General features: G+C 36.1%; 1 protein-coding gene across 1 annotated transcript in view; it reads right to left on the bottom strand.

The window, feature by feature from the left end:
- The window catches only part of LOC145255632 (ester hydrolase C11orf54 homolog), a 38,531-nt gene extending 16,644 nt beyond the window's left edge, over positions 1–21,887 (bottom strand). Inside the window, exons 1-4 of the mRNA XM_080114161.1 lie at positions 21,672–21,887; positions 11,332–11,430; positions 5,981–6,054; positions 2,086–2,187 (exon numbers count right to left, since the gene is read on the bottom strand). Coding sequence (XP_079970287.1) covers positions 2,086–2,187; positions 5,981–6,054; positions 11,332–11,430; positions 21,672–21,744 — 348 coding nt within the window. The 5' untranslated portion in view covers positions 21,745–21,887. The remainder of the gene's footprint in view (positions 1–2,085; positions 2,188–5,980; positions 6,055–11,331; positions 11,431–21,671) is intronic.
- Positions 21,888–24,254: the final 2,367 nt, after the last annotated feature.

Below are 24,254 nucleotides of genomic sequence, written 5' to 3'. Positions count from 1 at the left end.
TTATTAACAATACTAATATTACTACTATTGATAATACTAATGTTACTAGATTAATAATACTAAAATAATATTAATACTATTTCTAACAATGAAAATTACTACTAATACTATTATTAATACTATTACAGCTAATAATAGTACTACTACTACTAATAATAATAATAATAACAATAGAAATGTTAAAGACTGGTACAAAAGGGCATGTGGTGTCTCGTTCAATCCTCTACAGCAGAGGTTGTCAAAGTTTTCGAACGGGGGGGGTGCAGGAGCATATTATTGACTTTTTAGAGCTAAGGAAGTGGTACCAAGTTTTAAGCACTGCAGAGGTAAAAGAAAATTTTTAAAAATCTGAAGCAAAATGGCCGTTTCATAGCATTAACATTTCATCATTACTTTCCAAAAATCTCTTAAAATATATATCATGTAGATTATTATTTTTTAAAGAATGTGAAAGTATATTCATTTCTCAACAAAATGGAGAGCTTAAAGTGTTTTGGGTTTTAAAATATGACTAGCGGGGAGTACCCGGCGTTGCCCAGGTGTTTGTAGGTGTGTGTGTTTTTGGGTGAATGAAAATAAAAATCGTTGGTTGTTTTAAAAAAAACAAACAAACCAAGCCTTGACGCGCAGTTGGAAAATAATAAAGTGTGAAAAAAAAAGTGCGACTTGGCAGATGCCCGTTTTTGATGAGTTAATGATGTCAACTTTGAGTGCCGGACAGTGTTTTATTTACCGCGAGTCTGTTCGCTTCTTTTTTTTTGTACGAAAAAGCTTAATGCATATGCGGCGATCGAAAATTGTTGAAACTTTATCGTTTGAAAGTCGGGCAAATTAAATAGACAGGCGACCCCGGTTATTAACTCGTAGATATTATCATTTAGGCGTGATATAAAAAGTTTTAGGAAGTTGTGAGGCGACCGATCGGTTCTTGGAAAAAAGCCTTTCTTGGACATACACGAAAACGCACACATACAAATATTTTCGCTTTTATATTTATAGATTATTTTAGTAGAACTAGCTTGAAATTTGTAATTATCCAAAGCATTTTGTGGTTGGTAGGTATTGCTACATGGAGGACAAAGAGTAGAGTACGATACATGGACGACAAGGAGTGGAGGACGATAGATCGATGACAAAGAGTGGAGGACGATAGATCAATTACAAGGAGTGGAGGACGATAGATCGATGACAAGGAGTGGAGGACGATAGATCGATGACAAGGAGTGGAGGACGATAGATCGATGACAAGGAGTGGAGGACGATAGATCGATGACAAGGAGTGGAGGACGATAGATCGATGACAAGGAGTGGAGGACGATAGATCGATGACAAGGAGTGGAGGACGATAGATCGATGACAAGGAGTGGAGGACGATAGATCGATGACAAGGAGTGGAGGACGATAGATCGATGACAAGGAGTGGAGGACGATAGATCGATTACAAAGAGTGGAGGACGATAGATCGATGACAAAGAGTGGAGGACGATAGATCGATGACAAAGAGTGGAGGACGATAGATCGATGACAAAGAGTGGAGGACGATAGATCGATGACAAAGAGTGGAGGACGATAGATCGATTACAAGGAGTGGAGGACGATAGATCGATTACAAGGAGTGGAGGACGATAGATCGATGACAAAGAGTGGAGGACAATAGATCGATTACAAGGAGTGGAGGACGATAGATCGATTACAAAGAGTGGAGGACGATAGATCGATTACAAGGAGTGGAGGACGATAGATCGATTACAAGGAGTGGAGGACGATAGATCGATTACAAGGAGTGGAGGACGATAGATCGATGACAAAGAGTGGAGGACGATAGATCAATTACAAGGAGTGGAGGATGATAGATCAATTACAAGGAGTGGAGGATGATATATGGATGACAAAGAGTGGAGGACGATAGATGGGAGACAACGAATGGGGACAATACATGGATGACATGGAGTGGAGAACGATACATGGATGACAAAGAGTGGTGGACTTGAAGAACAATGAATGGAGGAGAATAACAAAAAGCATTCCTTTTTAAGATAAACAGAATGGCTCAAATAAATTATGGTGAAAATGAAAATGTCTTACCTCAGCATTCACACCTTCATGATGTCCTGGTCCGGCTCCAGCTCCAATACAAAATGCTCCAGGAAGCTCCATCATCTTGGATAATGTCTCGATGTTATAGATCTGAAAGAATGGAGTAATCAAGAATTTTGAATAACATCGGATGAATCTGCATTTTTTAAAACCCAACGTATACAACAATTTAAATGAATTCAGAGATCTATTAGGCTGGTGCAAAGATAATGTTGTTTTTTGACATTCGACTTCATGTCAAAAAACAACATTATTTTTGCACTAACCTAATAGATCATGACCAAATTGTTATTGGGCAGACAGAAAAGGGACTGTGAAATATCTAAGGCTTCTGATTGGTTGAGCTAGATCAAGTATTAGAGAAGTTAATATTTAAAATAGAAACAAAAGCAATCATGCTAAAAACAATCAGAAATTTATAAAGATTACGGTCATGGAAGAAGAAGCTTGGATAATGCCTCAATGTTATAAATCTGGAAGAATGTAGTGATCAAGAATTCTGATTAACATTGGACGTATCTACATATTTAAACCTTACATGAAGATTGCTAACATTTATACTAGTGATGGGACGATTCCAATATTTTTCCCTGATTCCGATACAATTACTGATTCTGTACTAAATTACTGATTCCGATTCTTTATAAATCTGAATATTTGACAATAAAAATGTTATTTTGTCCCGATTACCATAAAAACACATCTTAAATGTGCTTCTGTTTTCTCAAACGTAAAACACACTTGTCAGGGGGTGATCTAGAGATTTTAGTTTATTGATTTAGAAGTTTAAATCTAATAAATATTTAGAATTTTTATTATTACTACAAGCAGTGGACGATGTTTCTTAAACCAAAATCAAATAAAAAAGATAATTTAAGGAATCGGTTTTGGCATCGGAAAATAGGCTCAAATTTTTCTGATTTCGATACCAATTCCGATATCCCAAAAATTTCTGATTTTTGGGATATCCAATTCAGATTGATCGTCCCAACACTAGAAAACTGCTCAATTAAAAATATGCTTAAATATGATATGTTAATTTATACAGAATTTGTATTTATAGACCCAGTTCTCTATTGATTATTATATTGTACCCAATATATTGCAGTGCTCCGTGCTCCGAAATTGCCCGGTTGTAAGATACGTTTAAATATATTTTAATGTATGCAGATTCTGTATTTATTATTATAGAGCCACAACTCAATTGATTTTTATATTGTACCCAATAAATAGTAGTGATGATTTTAAAAATAAAAAATATGACTTTAGTGCTATCAGCTAGAATCCAAACCAAAACATATAGCGCTCCAGCCATAGTTTTCCTTAATATTTCTTTTTGAGTATCCTGTCGAACAATAAATTCTTGTAAATTATAATTTACAGTATTTAATTGTGTTGTTATATATATATATATGTGACTTGGGTGCCATCAGCTAGAATCGAAACCAAAACATATAGCGTTCCAGCGTTAGATGTTAAGCTTGAAAAGTTTGTTAGAAATGACGTCATGACGTTAAAAATTAAGACGGTGACAAACAAATTCAGTAAAATAATAGATAGAAATAATTCAGTAAAATAAGAGTTAAACAAAGTTAAAACAAAGGTAAAAGAATGGTTTTTAGCTTCGGAAAAGAAGGTAAAAGATTTTCTGATACAAAAAAAAAAAAGTTCCAAAAGTTCTGATTTTTCCAATTCCGATTAATTGTCCTCACACTAATAGTTTAAAAACAAAATAAAGTTTTTGTAGCAGGGGAGGTAACTGTGCATAAAACTTGTATTTAGCTCAGCATTTTTTATGTGTGTCATCAACTAGAATTGAAACCAAAACATATAGCGTTCCAGCGTTAGATGTTAAGTTTGGAAAGTTTGTTAGAAATGGCGTCATGACGTGAAAAATTAAGACGGTGACAAACAAATTCAGATTTTTAAAAATTAACAAGTGAAGCATGCATGGTCCCCTGTGAGTGCACAGTGAACGAGGCATAAAAAAAAATGACTAAGTTCAGCATTTGCTCTCCTCCCATTTAACCTAAAAGTCCCCAGGGAACGTCAAATCCTGGTGAAAATGAACAAACGGTGCAGTTTTAGGCCTTAACATATGTAAATTTGAGTTCTGCACCATGCAAAAAAAGAAATGACTCAACCCATCATTTGCCCCACCCCCCTGCCACCATTTAGTCCCAAAAGTCCCCAAGGGCTTAACATATTTAAATTTGAGTTCAGCACCATGCAAAACTGTTAAATAGACATACACAGAAAATTCTGGACAAACATGGTAAAATAGTCCCAAAAATGGAGTGCTTTTATTAGCCTTAAAAGAGCCCCTGAGGCAGACCCAAGAGTTATCGCAAAGTATAGACAAGTAAAATTATATAGAAATCAGTTAGTTACAACTTTTATAAGTTTTATAAAAATCCAAGGCATCAATTTTTTTATAAAAAAGTTTTATTAAAATCCAAGGCATCAATTTTTTTTAATAAGCACAAAAGTGCCAATTTTTGCCATTTTAACACGAAAGGTACCCCGGTTTGGGGGAGGGGGGGGGCAACCAGAGTTTTCCCGGAAAATCCGTTCTGTTACTTTTTTATTTATATCATGTTTAATGTTTGTGCAAAATTTTTTAAAATGCCAAGGCATAGTTATTGAGAAAAGTGCGGACGGATGAATTGGAGAACAATAATAGATAAGTAATATAGTGGAAGATCCTGACACCCCCTGAGAATGGATTACTCTGTTTATAAAAGAAGCTAGCATGCCGTAATCAATGCAAGAGAGACTAAGCTAATCTTGACACTCCAGCATTTAAGATACATATGAGTATCCTTTGTACAATGAACTTGTTATAACTTACTCTGTGTGTTGAATCTCATTTCATCTGATTATAGGGTGGAACAATAAAATTGTCACCTTAGAAAAAAAAAGACATGATTCCATTTCCGTTTGATGAAAAACGGTTTTCTTTTTTTGTTGCAGACCATCTACTAGTTAGCCAGTTGTGTACAAATCCCAAGAGCGATAGGAGCCTTCTATCATGTGTGAAAGTGACACAACGTTCAACGATCGAGATTGGAGATGCGCTGCTGTACAACACATGCTCTCTACCGATCCAAGTTATGCATCATTGGATTGCCACGAATAACAGGGATATGCTCAGGGTGATGAAAGCAAAAGTTTCTGGCCACGGTTATGGTCTTTGGTATGGTTTCAAGCGAGGGACACATCATGCCACCTCACATCTTCAAAGTCAACACAAAAGTGTAACTCGATGAGCTAAAAAATGTGGTAATCTCCTGGTGCAATCAGGTGGATGCTGGCAGACCCTGAGTGTAGTTGCAGGACTCAACGCCAATCCACAAGTCCAAAGGGACCCAAGCGTGACTTTAGAAGGCGTGTTACAACTCCTCCCTCAACTTGAACCCATTGGACTACTTCATTTGGTCATTCGTAGAACATGACCTCCCACAATGCCAAAGCCAGCCTGATTGCTGAGTCTTTGCCGAGCGCTTGCCGGTGCTTATGGAAAAGGCATGCTCCCAGTTCCAGATCCGTATCAAGGCGGTTCTTGAGGCTAAAGGCGGCTAGCTTGAATAGATATCAGCTTTGCTACATAATCAAGTTACCTGAATCAATTTTTTTTAATAAAAGTTTTAAAATAAACCTAATCTGTTGTTTTCTTTAGGATGACAACTTTATCATTCCACCCTGCAATTTACTGATTATATTCCGTCAGAGATATCTCAATAAATTATATTCATTCTATTTCAGCTCAAATGTTTAGTGAAAACAACATAAAACTACTTTTAATGCTTAAGTATTTTTTTTTTTTTGCGTTCTTCCGTGACTGCGATCTTTATAAATTGCCAAACAATCCAAACAAACCTACCTTTTCACGTTGAACTTCTGGAAGCAAAAATGGCGGCCCTCCAACATCAGCAAGACGAGGACTACCACAGATTCCTGGGTTAACAAACAAAAGAAATAACAAAAATGATTTTATTACCTTTTTCATATATGCCTCCACACAATGAAACAATCGCCACTTGGGTAGAAGTTTTCCTTTCAATCATGTGGTGAAGAATATGCTATCGTTTTTAGGTGCTTGTTTATATTGGTTATCTTTTAAACCCACGCATTTCAGGTGAAAACATTATTACATACTTATGTATTATGACGAAATTAAATAAATTTCAAAAACTACAAAAAAAAAAATGATCCACTAATTCGTAATACCCTTCCCCTGACTAGAGAAACAAACCTAGAAATGGATGATCAAGCCTTTATGTGCTTTAGACTAATCATGCAACACAACATTAGCTACTTTTACTTTCTCTACCGCTCTCCTTCGACCCAAGACTGCACCATAATAAACAAAGTATCTGACAGCATAGACACAGCACTCTCCTTCGACACTAGCGCCCAAGTACATGTATTTGGTGACTTTAATGTCCATCACAAAAACTGGCTTGGATTCTCTACTTATACAGATGCAGCAGGCAGCGCAACTCATAGCTTCTCTGTATCTCACTCCCTATCGCAAATTGTTACTTTTCCAACCCGCTTCCCTGATCAGGAAGAACAACACGCATCACTATTAGATCTGTTTTTGACCACAATTCCTGATGATTGTGTAACGAAATCCGACAGCCCACTTGGGAACGCTGATCATGCGGTAATAATGGTTGAAATCGCCCGAAACTCTAGACCCAAAACTGAAGAGCCAGTGCTCAAAACAACGAGATATTATAAAAAGGCTGACTGGGAAGCAATCAGATATCTTATCAGAGACGCCCCATGGGGAAATATTTTTTCTCTTCCTGCTGAACAGTGTGCAACTGAGACCACTGAATGGTTCAAAACTGCAATCGAAGCGCATGTTCCCATGCGGAAATTCTATAGCAAGCCCCACTCTCCCCAATGGTTTACTTCGACTTGCGCAACTGCCATTGCTCAAAGGCAGCATGCATTCCGAAGGTTTAACCGACATAAGTCCAGTTCAAACAGACAAAAGTACATAGAAGCTAGAAGTAACGTTAAGAAAGAAATAGCGACAGCTAAGAGGGAATTTACGGAAACCACTAAAAAACGCATCGAAGCACAAAAATTAGGAACTCGTGACTTCTGGAAAATCTACAACAGTGTAGTAAATAATGGGCAATCAACGATTCCCCCACTAACCAACAATCACGAGGTTCTTTGCTCAGCAACCGAGAAGGCTAACATGCTTGCCAGTCGGTTTGCCTCCAACTCTACACTGGACCCTTTAAACCACCCCCTACCTGACTTTCCTATGCGGACAGACGCCAAGCTAGACGATCTGGAAATCACCCCTGCTCAGGTGCATGCTATCATAAAAAACCTTGACACTTCCAAAGCATGTGGACCCGACCTCATCCCAGCTGTGCTATTAAAAAAGTGCTCAGCCGAAGTAGCTCCAGTTCTCTCCAAACTCTACAACAAATGCCTTAATGAATCTTGCTTTCCGAGCTGCTGGAAAACTGCTTCTGTGGTACCAGTATTCAAGAATTCTGGCGAAAGAACTGACCAATTAAATTATCGCCCTATTAGCCTCCTCCCACTTTTTGCCAAAATATTTGAGACCTTAATTAACCATGCTCTAGTCCAGCACCTTACAGATGCTAAACTTCTGACCGACCATCAATATGGATTTAGACAAGCCCGTTCCACGGCAGACATCCTCACTGTAATCTCTGAACGCATATACCATTCACTGGACAAAGCGGGAGAGGGCAGAGCGGTAGCTCTAGATATATCTAAGGCTTTTGACAGGGTATGGCATGAGGGTCTCCTCAGGAAGATTAGATCTTACGGTATCACTGGTAGAATACTTAACATAATTAAATCCTTCTTAGATAAGAGAAAAATCCAGGTTGTCCTCGACGGTCGTACGTCTAAACAATATAATATAAATGCCGGAGTGCCCCAGGGATCTATCCTTGGTCCTCTGCTGTTCCTGATATTCATAAATGACCTCCCCGATAAAATTGCCTCTGAGATGGGTATATATGCTGATGACACCACACTCTATAGCAGGCACGACAGGAAAACAAATGAACATATATCTAAAGTAATGGCAGAAACACTAGAGGATGACCTCAAATCAGTAGTGGAATGGGGACAAAAATGGATGGTAACGTTCAATGCCACCAAGACAAAACTGGTTTCATTCAATAATTACAGGAAACCTTCTCTACCACCTATAGCAATGGCCAACAACTCTTTAGCTGAGAGTACGTCTTTCAAGCTCCTTGGCCTAACGTTCACAGGAAACATGAGCTGGAACAATTACATCGAGGGCATTGCCAGGGCCGCTGCGAGGAAGGTGGGCTCTCTCTACCGTGCTAGAAAACTTCTAACACCCGAAAGTATCCTGTACCTCTATAAGGCCACTATTCGCCCATGTATGGAGTATTGCTGTCATATTTGGGCCGGTGCATCGGCTACTAGTCTCTCTCTCCTTGACAGGGTTCAAAAGAGAGTCGCAAATCTGATAGGCCCTAAACTGGCATCAAAACTTCAGCCTCTGTCCCATCGTCGAAACGTTGCATCCCTCTGCCTGTTCTACAAGTATTATAATGGTGAATGCTCTGAAGAACTGCAAGCACTTGTGCGCCCACGACGTGAACACCCTCGACAGACCCGACAAGCTGCAAAATCCCACCCCCACACTGTAGAGATCCCTAGATGTAAAAGATCGTTCTACTCCAGTAGTTTCTTCCCCAGAACTGCTAGACTCTGGAATTCCATTCCAGGTCACTGCTTCCCCAACTGTACTGACATGCATAAGTTCAAGTGCAACGTGAACCAACATCTCGCTGCCCTAATCCCTACATAGTGCCCCAGTAGATGTTTCCCCTGATAGTAGCCCCCTACACCAAAGTGGCAATGTGCCTTGTTTGGGGTGAAAATGTAATTAAAAAAAAAAAAAAAAAAAAAAAAAAACTAAAGGGCAGTAACTCTGATTTTTTTTCAATCCAAACTCACTTCTTCAGACCTATATAAGGGAGAGTTTTTTCTTTGTTTTTTACTGTCATTTTTACCCCAAACAAGGCACAATTTACAGGGATACTATGTAGGAAGTTAGGCAGCGAGATGTCTGTTCACATTACACTTGAACATCTGCGTGTCAGCACAGTGAGGGAAGCAGGGGCCCAGGAGAGCATTACAAAGTCTAGCAATTAGAGAGAAGAAGCTATTTGAGTAGAAGGCTTTCCGGTATCTAGGGATCTCTACCATGTAGGAGTGGAATTTTGCTGCTTGTCGGGTCTGTTGGGGGTATTCACATTGTGTGGGTACAAGAGCTTTGAGCTCATCAGTGTACATTCCATTAAAATACTTGTAAAACAGACACAGAGATGCCACATTTCAATGATAGGACAAAGGTTGGAGTATGGATGCTAGTACATTGGTGACTCAATTTTGAACACTGTCTAAGACTTGTCTGCGTGTGTGTGTATGGCTAGAGAGAGGAATGGCTGGGCGATGAAGGAAGAAGATTAATGAGAAGGAAGGGAGGAGGAAAACAGGTAAAGAGAAAAGAAGTTTTACTAGAAATACAGTAGAACCCGGGGATACGGTGGCCCTAGAATACGTTTTTTTTTTCAGGTTATGATCTAGAATATGATGTTTTTCCGGCCCCTGGTTACAGTATTACGGTAATGCCTTACAGTGTTATTTATACTGTTATTTGATTATATACATGTGTATTATGTACTGTACTTTATTTTGTTGCTAATTTTTAATGCCGTATCCTGGGGTTCTACTGTATGTGACAAATTTGCTACTTTAATATACAACACAAAACAAGAGCACGAAGAAAAGCAACATGCAATATTGTTTCCATTCTGTGAGATTTACAGCTGATGTACTAACTGTTATATCATGCAGGATCGGTGAATATCTCAACAGGGGCTTCGTTTCTAGAGCAATAGCTCTTGACATATCATAGGCTTTTGATAGAGTATGACATGGTCTACTTCACAAGATCGCCAGCTATGGAATAGCGGGAAATGTCCTCACAATTATTAAATCCTTTCTCTCTGATAGGCTTATAAGAGTAGTTATTTATGGGCAGAAATCAGAAATTCATAGTATTAATGCTAGCATCCCTCAAGGTTCCATCTTGAGCCCAACTCTCTTCTTGATCTTCATCAATGATCTCCCAAATCACATTCTTAGATCATTCATAGACATTTATGCTGACGACATAATAATCTATGGCAAGACTGCAAAGGCTAGCAATGACCAAGATCTTTCTGATTCTCTCTTGTATGATCTTGAGAACATGGTGCAATGGGGAAAAAGGTGGCTGGTTAATTTTTATGCATTGAAAACAAAGCTTCTCTCCTTTCATCACAGTCGCTCTAACTCTTATCACACCCCAATTGAAATGAATGGCTCTCGTCTTGAGGAAGCTCTATGTTTTGACAAGCTTCTGGAATTGACCTTCACTTCTGAGCTGAAATGGAATACATGCATCAAATCTGTTGCTAATATCACTTGAAAAACGGTTGGATCACTCTGCCGCTACAGTACAGAATCTCATTGCCGATACAATTCTGTACCTGTATAAGAGCCAGGTTTGCACGAAAATGGAGTACTTCTTGTGGCTTTCGGGCCTTGATAAGTGGTGATCACTGTGTAAAAAAAAAAAAAAAAAAAAAAAAAAAAAAACTTTTGCCATATCAGGGCAGGAGCTGCTCAGCGCACTCTATCTAGCCTTGATAAAGTTCAAAACTACTTTTGAAACCTAGTAAGCGATGCCCTTTTCTCTTCCCTGCAACCTCTTTTCCACAGAAGAGACGTTGCGAGCCTGTCTCTATTCTATTATTATTTTCATGGCAAGTGCTTGGCTGAACTTCAATCTATGGTTCTCCCTTGCCAAACTTTCATAAAAAACACTTACTACAACCACGTATATACAATTTCCTCCACTCTCTAACTGTGCCTAAGTCTAAACGCAGATTCCATGAACAGAGTCTGTGGAACACTGTTCTGTTGGTCTGGTTCCCAGTTGACTACAACATGGTAGTCTTCAAATCCAATATAAACAAGTTCTTGTCAAGCCGTCCTTATAAATAATCAAATTTTACCCAATTTGCATCATTAATGATTACCACACTACTATCTTACATTCATAAACCCTTATCCTCAAGTGGCCTTCGGGCCTTGATAAGTGGTGACTCCCAAGTAGAAAAAAAAAAAGTTGATTTTTACCTGGTGCAGCAAGTCTGAATGGTTTCTCCGTAAGGTCTGGACAATCGACAACTCTTGCCGATGCCGATTTGAAGCTCTTCTGCAACCCAACAGTCAATACTGGAAATAAAATGAAAAGGTGTTGCATGACTTAATGACTCAAACAAAAATTTGTAAATACAATGTTGATCTTATGTGGCTGAGTAGTTTAATTGAGGATTGGGATGAGTTGTCGCAGCAGGACTCGGCACCAGCCCACAAGTCCAAAGAGATTCAGGTTTGGCTTCAGGATTGCTACAACTTTGTAACCTTCTCTCACTAGCCCCACTCCTCCCTCAACCTGACCCCACTGGACTACTTTGTTTGATCATACATCGAGAACAGCACCAACATGACCTCCCACAACACCAAAGCCAATCTGATCATCGCCATCTACAGAGTATCCGCCTTGCTCCTGCCGGTGCTTGTGGAAAAGGCATGCTCCCAGTTCCAGACCTGTATTGAGGCGGTGATTGAGGCTGAAGGCAGCTACATTGAATAGATGTCGGCTCCACGACATAATCAAGTTTCCTGAATTGATTTTTTCAATAAAAGTTTTAGAATAAAGCTGTAGTGTTGTTTTCTTTAGGGCGGCACTTTTATCGTTCCACTCCGAATAAACATTTGTGACCACTTGAAACACCAATTTTGGAGTGGTGTCGTCACTGTAACCACATCCTAAAGGCGTTTTATTCAATCATCGTCATTCACAGGATTGACCTGACTTTGATTACACCTGTGTAACCATTTGCTGAACACAACCTTTGAAACATATTTTTAATTTTTTTTCTGACAATTCCTAGTTTGTTGCTTTTACATGCAGATGCCTGTCAAGTTTATAATGTTTTATTCAAATGACCTTTTGGTACTTTTGATAACTATTATTGTTCTTCAGATGCAAGCTTTTATCAAAATTTTGGGTGATGATTTCTCATAATCATCATCATATTCAGTTTATAATGTCAACTTTACATACGGGCATGTGTTTTAGAAATTGACTTCCTCCTATCAGGGGAAGTTGAGAGAAAAAGGTCTAAGAGGCTCTCATATTGATTGGGTGTATCGGGCACACGGGTGGGTTCGCGAACAATCTGAGTGAGGTCATAAGCAATGGCAAAATCATGACAAAACCTCCTCTCATCATCTGTCTTATTTGAATGGGTCAGCCATTCCACGTTATGGACGTTGAAGTCACCACAGATGTGGATGTTAGCCGAGGGATGTGAAGACAGTATGTGGTCTATTTTCTCAGATATGCTCTTAAAGATAGTAACTCCGCTGTTGTGGGTCCTATAGAGGGCAAATATAAATGCAGTGGTGTTAGCAAGTGCAACCCTGAAGCACATATAGGGTAAATAGGATCTTCTCTAGAGATATCCCTGCCACACGGGAAGCCATCCTTAATGTAGGCACATATTCCATGCCCATGGCGATCTTGGGTGTCAGATTTAGCTGTTAAATTGGAGTATCCATTAATTATGAACTCATCTAGGGAAGTGGTCGGCCCTATTCCAGTTTCACTTAGAAATAATATGTCCGGTTTTGTCTCCTGTAATTGGGTTTCAACCTCTGGAAGGTTGGAACGTAGACCCCTGATATTGGAGAAGGAGACCTGGTAGTAGGGGTCTACATTGGAAGATGGGGTTCTAGGTTTAATCGAGTTTTTATTCTAGAGATATTTCATGTTGAGGTTTTGGGATTTGTGGAATAGGTCGGCATACTTGGTTAGAGCAGTACAGAGAAGGAAAGTAAGAGAGAAAAAGACAGGAAAATTTTTTTTTTTTGTAGCATACGAAAAGGTAAAGCCGTAACAATTACCCACTAGTATGGCATCGAGAGGCCCCACCAGAGACTACTGCATGGTCCAGATCCACTCACCAAATGGCAATACAGCAGTCCCAGTACTTTGCGCCTGCTGATAGGACAGCCTCTTTAGTGGTTAATCCAAGGTTCGGGTCCTTGACTATCAGACGGATAACGTCAGCCCAGACAAAACGTTTACCTCCAGCACCCTTACTAGTGACATGGCCACAAAGACAGACAGAGACAGAAAAATTTCCGACATCTCAGACTACTGGTCACCAAGTACTACCGACCTTTAAGCAGCTTTTTCTTCACCCTTTGTCAGAAAAATCACTCTTTTGATTGAAGACTGAATGACAAAATAGGAGAAGCGAGAGTTACTTGTCTCATATCGACAAACTCTAAGGTTTTCCTTGAGCTTAGGGAATAACCAAAATTCACAGGGAGCAAGATCTGGATTATAAGGAGGGCGAGGAACTGTCTTGATGCCCATCCTCGTCAAATAGTCTGCGACAAGGATGGAGCACCTTTGGGATAAACTTTGTGCAAATCTGTTTCATCTTCAGTTCCTTGCGAATAATTGTGTGTACAGTTCCCACACTGACATCAAACTGTACACTTATTGTCTCTATAGATACGCGACGGTCCTTATTCATGAAATTCTTTATTTGGCCAATCAACTCTGGTGTTCTGACTTCCTTACGTTTCCCAAACCTCTCATCATGCCTCACAGAATCTTTGCCTTGCTTGAATCTTTTATGCCACTCAAAAGCTGATGCTCAATTCATGCAAGATGGTCCAAAAGCAGTCTAAAGCATTCCATACGTTTCTGTAGCATTTTTTCAAAGTTTAAAACAGAATTATATTTTTCTAAAATGTCCTCACATCCAGATTGCATTTTTGAAATTCACCAACTGTGATAATCAGACTTTAGTAGAGTGTATTCTAATTTCTGCTGTAGCTGTTCATTTGTATCTGAAATCATAAAAGTTGGTCAGTCATCTCATAAGACGTATGACAATAACATACTGAATTTTCAAGAGTCTATGATAATTTTAGATGCCCGCACAAAAAAGTTTGGAAACTTATTGAAGGCACCTCATACATCATCACACCCTCTAGTTGGATGGAAAGTAATCAAGTTTTTGGATTATTTAAAAAAAAAAAATGTTACTTCGTTTAATATTAATTTTTTTTTTTTTAATCTCAATTTTTTCAAATTTATAAAATTGTTTATTCAATAAAAAAAATTCTTTAGACTTATACAAGATTTTAACTTTTGTATTGACAAAAAAAAAACTACTGCCTTAAGTAAATGTTTGTTTTGCCTATTCCTTTATTTTTATTTTTTTTTTTTATTTGTGTACAAAAAGCAAAACAATCAGTTTTTAATAATATTGGATGATTGAATTGGATTGGTTCGGTCATTTTTGTTTAACAGCATATCAATCATTTTGGCATTATTTAATGCCAAAATCCAGTAATCTTGAAAAAAAGTTTCAAGTTCTTTATATCTTCAAAAATTTTATTCATGAAGTCTATTGAATGCACCTCGTATTTTGGGATCAAATATAAATCCTTAAAAAAATTGTTTAAAAAAATTGGAATCAGTGTATCACCCGAGAAGAGGGCTAAGTTTGAGATATAAAGTCAGGCATTTGTTACTACAGACAGACAAACAAGCTGAAAAAATTGGTCAAAAAACAAATATATAACAAATAAATTTTACCAAAGGAAAGGTAAGTTTCTCTTCTACATACCTGGATGAGATTTTGGTGAAAGCATTTATCTAGTTTGAAACAAGTAGTGCTAAGCACTTAAGTTATAACAACAACAACAACAACAACAAAATGGTGGACATGAGGCTGTCATATTCAGAGTCTCAATAACCGCTCAAAAATAAAAAATAAAAATACTAATAGAAATTCACTCAGTAAATGTGATGTTCACATTAAAATAAGTTAAAACACCAAAAATCTTATCCAGGTAGGTAGAAAAGTAACTTATCTTGCCTTTGATAACATTTATTTGTTATGTTAGTTTAAACTAAACAGAAAAATACAAATAAAACACAATAGCCCAATTACATTTACACATCTCCCTGGTGTTCTCTAATTTTTAGTCGCCTACAGTTATATATTTGTTTCTTGACAACTTTTCCGATTTGTTGTCTATAGTAAAAAAATGCCCATAAAGTCGAATTTTGCCTAAAATTTGTTGTTTTATTAGTTGAACCCGAACGTATCGGGTGATGTGTCGATTTGAGCCTTTTTTCAATCAATGTTGATACCTAAAATAACGTTCACACTGCCGCTGCTATTTCAAACAACATAAGAATGAGAAATATATAAGCATGAGTCAGCGCTTTTTGATGCATTCGACACAATCTCTGATACAAAATATCTATTTAATGTTGTTTTAAAAAAAGAACTTTGGAACTTGTAAAAAACAAAACATAAAAATAAAAATATGAATATTGTTTTAGTTGTACTTTTTAAAATAAATTAAAAAAAAAACAACTAAAAACGGGGAAAAATTGTGTGAAAATGACATTCTACATTTAAATTGTTAAACATTTTCGCAAACATTAAATTTGCATAAAATCTATCTATATATCTATAAAAGTCACAATATGTGCATGCGTATGTGGGGAAATTTTCTCAACCTACTCAATGAATGTTTGATCTACAGGCGCTTGAAATTTGGTGTATATATACTATTCAGCCATGTGGAAAACTTTTTAATCCATTTTCATCCGGAAAAAAGGTCTGCTAAGGAGTTAAAATTGAAAAATTGGTACATAGGAGCCATCGGATTCCTTATATTAATAATAAGTAGGTTTGAAAACATTTTAAAGATCGTTTTAAGGTGGCCTATTGGTTATCGTACTTTACTCTTTGTCTTTAGGTTTTAGTTTTGATCTCAGCCCAAGTATTTTTTTTTTTTACTTTACTTACAAGAAGTGAACTGTTAAAAAAAAACATTATACTCGCGTACGCAGATCATGATGTTATAATCATTAGATTACTCTGAATGGATGTTACAACATTTAAAAATAAATGTTTAAATTTCAACGATATTTCTCATGGTTGAGCTTGGCTGTGAGTTTTTTTTCTTGTTAATAGAGTCAGAGATGGTTTTGTGGCCGTGTTCGAATCTCCCAACCGGCAATAATCGTGTCACCCTGCATTGATGATTCCCAGAAGGGTGAATATATATATCAATCAATGTATTTAAATTTATTGATTGATATATTAATTAAATGAATGATTTTGTGATACGAAACAGATACTGTCAACTTACTGTTTACTTAAAGGAATAAATGGTACGTCCGAGGATGGAATACTGCTGCCATATCTGGGCAGGAGCTGCTAAAAACAGCCTTTCCTGCCTTGACAGAGTACAAAATAGACTTCGTGGCTTAGTGGGGGATGCCCTTTTCTCTTCCCTGCAACCTCTCTCCTACAGAAGAGACGTTGCAAGCCTATCTTTGTTTTATCGTTATTTCCATGGCAGGTGCCCGTCTGAACTCCAATCTCTGGTCCCCACCCCCTCGCCAATCTTTTACAAAAAACACTAGTCTAGCTGAATCCACTGTCAAAAACTTTCCCCACTCTTTATCTATGCCTAAATCAAAACGTAGATACGATGAACAAAGCTTCTTTCTTGGAACTGCACGCCTGTAGAACTCTGTTCCGTCTGCCTGTTTCCCTCCTGACTATAACTTGGATGTCTTCAAGTCTAACGTAAACAAATTCTTGATGAACCGCCCCCTTAAGTAGACACTAAATATCCACACTAACGTACTGTACTTACAATAACCCTTATCCCTGAGTGGCTTCCGGGCCTTGATAAGTGGTGACCACCTTGTAAAAAAAAAAAAAAAAAAAAAAAAAAAAAAAAGAAGATGGTCAACATCTTGAAATTTGGAATATATCTCGCACATATCTCAGTTTACAATATGATATTTATGCATATTTTATGATTTGGCAATTGTGGGGGTGCCTGCTCGTAAAATATAAAATCTATTGCAAGTTTCAAGATTAGTAACTTTTTTTTAATATTATTGTTGATGAGGACTTTTAGCTAAATTATGTCAACTCTTTCATTATACTTTTCAAATCATCATGTACGAAAACCATAGAGAAATTGGATAATAAATATTTTTTAAATTTAAATTGAGGGATAAGTTTCGCATTTAAATTCAATGTAAAATGATCACTCACTTCCCAAACTGATAAAATTTAAATAATACTAGCCTGGGTGCCCGGCGTTGCCCGGGTGTTTGGAGGTGTGTGTTGAGAAAAAAAAAAAAGTGGTAGTAGGTAGGCTGGCTTGAACCCATATCATGAAGGAAGAAAAGAATGTGGAAAAAAAAAATGTGACGTCTTTGCTGTTGTGTCCATCGCCAAACCAGAAGTGGCGAAGGTTTAAATTAGGGCTAGTCAATCGAAAAGAGGGAATGGCTTTCGAAGATATCGGCGAAAAAAGCGACCCCTCCTTGATGAAAAGTGCCCAGTTGAGGGTGAAGGAAGTAATGTTTTTAGCCAATTTTTCGATATTTGTCGTCCAAAGGGTCGAGCTTCAAAACTATACCAATCTCGGTGGAAATCTGTCGTTTCTGTCAAAAGTTTTATGCATAAATACATTAGGTGTATCAGAATTTTTGTAGGAATTTTTAACACCCCTAACACGAAACTGCGAATAAAATATAAAAAAACTCGTAATTTCTCTTTTAAAAGTGGGTTATTTATTTTCTTTATGGATTATACTTCCAAAATAAACTATTAAAGTTGTTTTAAAAGTAATAGAAATATTTTTTTTATTTAAAAAAAAAAACAGTAATGAATTTTCCGAACTCAATATTTTTCAATTTTTAATCTTTAAAAATCTATCAAAATTTTTCTATTGGTTCTATTTTTATGATATCTTTAAGGTCAATGTGAAATTTTATGCTCTTTCCAATAAACTGAATATAATATTTTAGACAAACGTTTTTTTTTATTCACGCCCCCCCCCCCATTTTCAAGTGTCTATTAAAAAGTAAATAATTAATTTACTCACCAAAGTGTTATATATCACAAATTGAAGAGAAAAGGTCAATAAATAATATATTCAAATTTAAAACAAAAAAAAAAGTGGTGTTTTTTAGAAATTTACCTTTAAAGTTAGAAGTTTAAAAACTTTTTTTAAAAAACCCACATTGTTTCTTTGCTTTTTTTTTTAATGAAACCTTGGTCCTTGCTCCTTTAATTGAAAAAAAAAAATTAGGGCTTGAATTACATTTTTCGAGGAGTTATAAGCTTAGAAAGACGGGGTGGAATTATTCAATATTTTTCACGCAATTTCTGACACACCTATACATACATACATACAGGTGATATTTATATCATAGATGAAACCATTCTAGTTTAATCTTACATTAACGTAGTTTGTATTTTTTAAGGTTGTGGAGGAGGGGAGCAACTGAACTTAAGGTTAGTGATAGAATAAAGGAGGCTCTATTTTCAGGGGGGGGGGAGATTGTCACTCGGAACTAGAGTTAGTGATAGGGTTAATGGAGTCTCTCCCTCCTCCAAAGAAAAACACACACACACACACCTGCAATTTATCTCCATCAGCTAAAATATCTGGCTATATGTTCCTGAAACTCTATCCGGATAGACGATCGGACAAAAGTAGGTGATAACTTTATGTTAAATTTATATGCAAAACTGATCCCCTATTTAAAAAAATGTCGTTTTAATACAAAAAAAAAAAAAATTAAAAAAAGCATTACGTACTTAATTGCGATGTCGAAAATTGTAATATATCCAAATATTACGAAAATTCATCGGGTAAAACGGTATTTACAATCAAAAGTTGGTTTGTATTACTGTACACATAGATTCGAAAAAGTTGTCAAAAACCAAATATATAGCAAATAAATGTTATCAAAGGCAAGATAAGTTATTTTTCTACCTAACTGGATATATTTTTCGTGTTTTTATTCAATGTAACATGTTTATTCAGCCCGAAAAACATACTGTGTTTACCGATGTATTGGAAAATTCAAGATGGCGCCTCACTCCCTCTTTAACACGGTAAGTTCAGGAAAAGGTGTTATAAATAAAAAACTAGAAAAAATACTATTAAAAACCCGCCGAATATATGTCAACCTATGTCACGGTAACATATATTGAGCAAGTTTTTAACAGTATTTTATCCAGTTTTTTATTTATAACACCTTTTTCCCAAACTTACCGTGTTAAAGGTTAAAGAGGGAGTCAGACGCCATCTTGAATTTTCCAATACATCGGTAAACACTGTATGGTTTTCGATAGGCACTGCCAAAAATGGCCGCAAAATCAAGTTGTTGTTGTTTTTTAAAACTAAATTACATTTATTAAAATCCATTATTTCTGAGTAACTTTTTTTTTTCCAGAAAGATAAAACCCTGAATTTTATCATATAGAAAACAGAATAATGTAAAACTGTTTTTACTATTTTTAATTCAATTTTAAATGTTAAATTTTCCCAAAAAGTTAACAATTGACATTTTTTGTCTTGCACAAAAAACGTACTTAAATATTTAAAAAAAAAGGGGGGGGTTGAAATAATTTATTTATTTATTTATTGTCTAACTAAGATTTAGGATGATTTTCTAAGAGAATATGCAAAAATATTATAATATAAGTACCTGAATTTCAAATAATTCCACTTATTCATATAGGTAACCAAATATTTCGCGTCAACGTAGAGTTCAGATCGACTCTGTTTACGTTTTCTTTTGATAAGAAGAAAACTATGGAAGACCAAACAGGCCAAAAAAACTTATTTTTCAGTGACGAAAATTTCAATGTATTATTAAGCTGAGGCTGGCCAGTACCAGATGGGTGACCATTTGTATGAGTTTGGTTTTTAATGTGTATGTGTGTGGGGGCCAGGCTCCCCAAAATGGGGGGGAGGCAATTTAAAGCAGAATAAAAAAAAATTATTTCAGCGCGTTTGGTCCACCGTAGTCGAAAGGCGGCAAACGTTTTCAAACGAGATCGAAAAAAATTATGCTATTTTTAACACAAAGGGCACAATATTTATCGAATTTTTTTTGTATCGATTATTCAAAGCATGCTCTGGTTAATAATGGTCATGCATTATTCGGCTCGCTTAAAAAAAATTGTTAATTTATTTATCAAAAATTTTAAAATGGCTTTTTTCGTATAAATATTAATTTTTTTTTTTTTGTTTTGCTTAACTTAAATTAATTATTTTACTTAACATATTCACCGAATTTCACACTTCAAAACTCAAAAGCGGGATAATTAAACACAATCGAAGTTCTGATATTCAGACGTCAAAATAAGGTATGCAAACAATTTTTTTTTTTTTTAAATCTATAATTCTGTCCCTTACAACAACACAATATGTTTTGTTCAGTTTCAGATGATTATTTTAAGCACATTTGTTCCCACTTCAAAACAAGGGGGGGGTGTAAGCAAAAAAAAAATATATATATATATAAATATCGTTTATGAAAAATAAGTACACTGTTATAAAGTTCATTCTTCTCCTAATAATCGCTGAAAATTTCGTATTGATCGGATAATTACCTGGTTTTTGGTAGATTTTTAAAAAGACGGTCCGTCAAAAAGTACTGACCTGCCCCCCCCCCAGTTTTGGCGGTGCCTAGTTTTCGAGCTGAATAAACATGTTACATTGAATAAAAACCCGAAAAATATATCCAGTTTGGTAGAAAAGTAACTTATCTTGCCTTTGATAACATTTATTTGTTATATATTTGGTTTTTGACAACTTTTTCGAATCCATGTGTATAGTAATACAAACCCGAATTTACATACACACGGGACATAACCCGCCGAGTTATGTCCCGTGTGTATGTGAAAAAAATACAGAAAAATGATGTACAACACGCGTCACGGAACCAAAATGTCATATCCCAAAAATCACATAAATTATTAACTCGGACTGAAAAAAAAATACAGAAAAATGATGTACATACGCGTCGCGTCACGTAACCAAAATGTCATATCCCAAAAATCACATAAATTATTAACTCGGACTGAAAAAAAATACAGAAAAAATGATGTACATACGCGTCCGCGTCACGGAACCAAAATGTCATATTCCAAAAATTACATAAATTATTAACTCGGAATGCAAAATTTAGATTACATCGTCATGGCTTCTGACATTTGTAGCCTATAACAACAGGTTTTTTGTTTTTTTGTTGTTTTTTTAACTAAAAGACACAATAGCAATTGTTCTACTCTATGAATTTTCGTAATTTTTTGATATTTTAGACATGACAGTTAAATAAGTAATATTGTTTTGGCTTAAAACATCTTTTAAAAATCGATCTGTCGACTTTATTTTTGCATCGGCTTTTTTCTTGGCCCTTTTCCTGAAAAGCTTAGCTTTAAACCTGACGTTTACCAAAAATTTTTATCGAAAGGTCATCGAAGTGCTTTCTGCTTAACTTTGGTGAACTTTAAACGGCAGCGCAAACTTAAAGAAATTACCTGACGCCAGTTCCGTAAGTTCTGGAGTGTGCAAAGCGAACTTGATGACGGGATGAATCAATGAAGTAGACATTTTTTTTTTTTTTAATTTAATAAAATATAAAAGTTTCACTTAGATGTAGCTCTAAGAAGAACAAAAAATTCTCACGATTTTTTGTTCTCTTTCACAAGAAACTTAACACGCGTGTGTTCAAATGCACAACGCGTTGATGACAAGGGAAGATAACTCGCAAGTACTTTGGTCATATGCCGAGAAAGTTACCTCTCTTTACAATTTTATGACCCAATTTAAGATTTCAAAGTGGGATAAGAGCCGGCATTATCTATTTCTGCTAACTTCGGGGGGTCAGGGGTGAGGAGTACTTTCAGCGGCGTTCTGGTGTTTCATTGGCTCGTGTTTAGAATCCAACTTAATTAAAAAAATAAAAAAAAACTACAGAAAAATATTTTCTCATATCCCTTATTTTGTCCTTTAGTCCTCACATTCCATGAGCGACGTTTCTGACAAAGGAAGAAGAATTGCTGTTTTTCAGGTCAGAATCTAATCATCTAATACTTATTATTTTGGATTATTTTATTTAGTTATTTATTTATATATATATTTATTTATCTCTTTACATCAAGTGACTTCATGCCATGTCTAGAGCAATATCCATAAAAAAAATCATGATGCAGTAGAAAACCTGAAATTTAATATTAGCCAGATGTATAGTATCGCTATTTTTATATACCTCTTTTTGTGCAAATCCAGAAAAAATACAGAAAAATGATGTACATACGCGTCACGGTACCAAAATGTCATATTCCAAAAATCACATGAATTGATCAAGTAGATTTTTTTTTAAATTTTAATTAAGAAAATCAAATTTCACCAAAAAGCAAAACACTGTGTCTAGATCCGCCATATTTAATAAATATGGGAATGTAATTCAATTCGAATTATCGAGATCAAAATCAACGTCATAATGGATACAATTTACTTTTAAAATCACTAAAAATCGTAGAAAAATGATTTTCTATATATACAAAAACTACTTGATCAATTTACGTGATTTTTAGAATATGACACTTTCGTTCTGTGACTAGTACGTACATCATAAAGACTTTTCTGTATTTTTTAAAACATTAGGTTGAAATCTGGATTTGTACCATTTTTTTTTTTAATCGTGCAAACCACTACACAAAATAACAACCAAGATGATAATCGGAATAATCCAAATTACCAACCCTCACATCTAAAACTAACCCTAACCCTTACGCCGAAAACTCGTTAACATTATATTTGAATTAGAATTGAAATAAGTGACGAGTCATATTCATGAACGCAAAAAGATAAGATAAAAAAAGCAAAAAGATCATCGTTAATTGACCTATTTCATGATCTTAGATCGTGTATATTATCTTTTTCGTTCACACACACACACACACACACACACACACACACACACACACACGGCATGAAAAGAAATCAAATCTCAAAATAGTACAGCATCACGAAATAAGAGTCAGCAAAAAAAAACCCAACACGAAACTGGCCAAACATTATGGACAAGACTGTCTCACGATGGGCCTTCAACAAGTTTCCAGACTTTGTTTTTACATGCATTTAAAATTATTCGTAGGCTCTTGAAAATTCAGTATGTTATTGCTATACATCTCATGAGATGACTGACCAATGTTTATGATTTCAGGTTCAGCAAGAATTGGAATACACCCTACTAAAGCCTGATTGTCACAACTGGTGAATTTCAAAAATGCAATCTGGATGTGAGGACACTTTAGAAGAACCATATGCAATAAAATTCTGTTTTAAACCTAGAAAAAAAAAATGCCACAGAAATGTATGGAATACTTCAGACTGCTTTTGGATTATCTTGCATGAATCGAGCATCAGATTTTGAGTGGCATACGAGATTCGAGGAAGGCACGGAGTCTGTGAGTGATGATGAGAGATGTGGGAGGAGTAAGAAAGTCAGAACACCAAAGTTGATTGGTCGAATAAAGAATGTCATGGATAAAGATCGTTGTGTGTTTATAGAGACAATAAGTGCAAAGTTTGATGTTAGTGTGGGAACTGTACACACAATTATTGATGAGGAACTGAAGATACAGAAGATTTGCGCAAAGTCTATCCCAATGCATAAGTCTGCAATTCCATCCTTGTCACAGAGTATTTGACCAAGATGGGTATCAAGACAGTTCCTCACCCTCCCTATCGTCAAGATCTTGCTCTCTGTGACTTTTGGTTATTCCCTAAACTCAAGGAAAATCTAAGAGGCTGTTATAAGACAATTGAGATGAAAGAGGCTGTGATGGGGGCCATTGACATGCTTATACAAGAGGACTTCTATGAGGGCTTTCCAGTTGTTGGAACGGTGCAACAAGTGCATTGCAGCCGGAGGAGATTACTTAGAAGGAGACTAGAGGTCCATGTATGTACTATCAATAAAAGTGCCCATACGAAAAAGTCTAGAAAGTTATTACAAATAAGACGGAATCAGAGCACAAGTCTGCTATGGAAATAACCCGAAGAGTCACCAAAAATATTCCAAGATATACCATTGCAAAAACTGGGATAATGAA

This window comes from Euprymna scolopes, chromosome 31 (assembly GCF_053919585.1).
Source record: "Euprymna scolopes isolate OS-2025 chromosome 31, ASM5391958v1, whole genome shotgun sequence".
NCBI classification, from domain to species: domain Eukaryota; kingdom Metazoa; phylum Mollusca; class Cephalopoda; order Sepiida; family Sepiolidae; genus Euprymna; species Euprymna scolopes.
The sequence above is the reverse complement of the archived record's forward strand: the minus strand, read 5'-3'. Positions and strand labels throughout refer to the sequence as shown.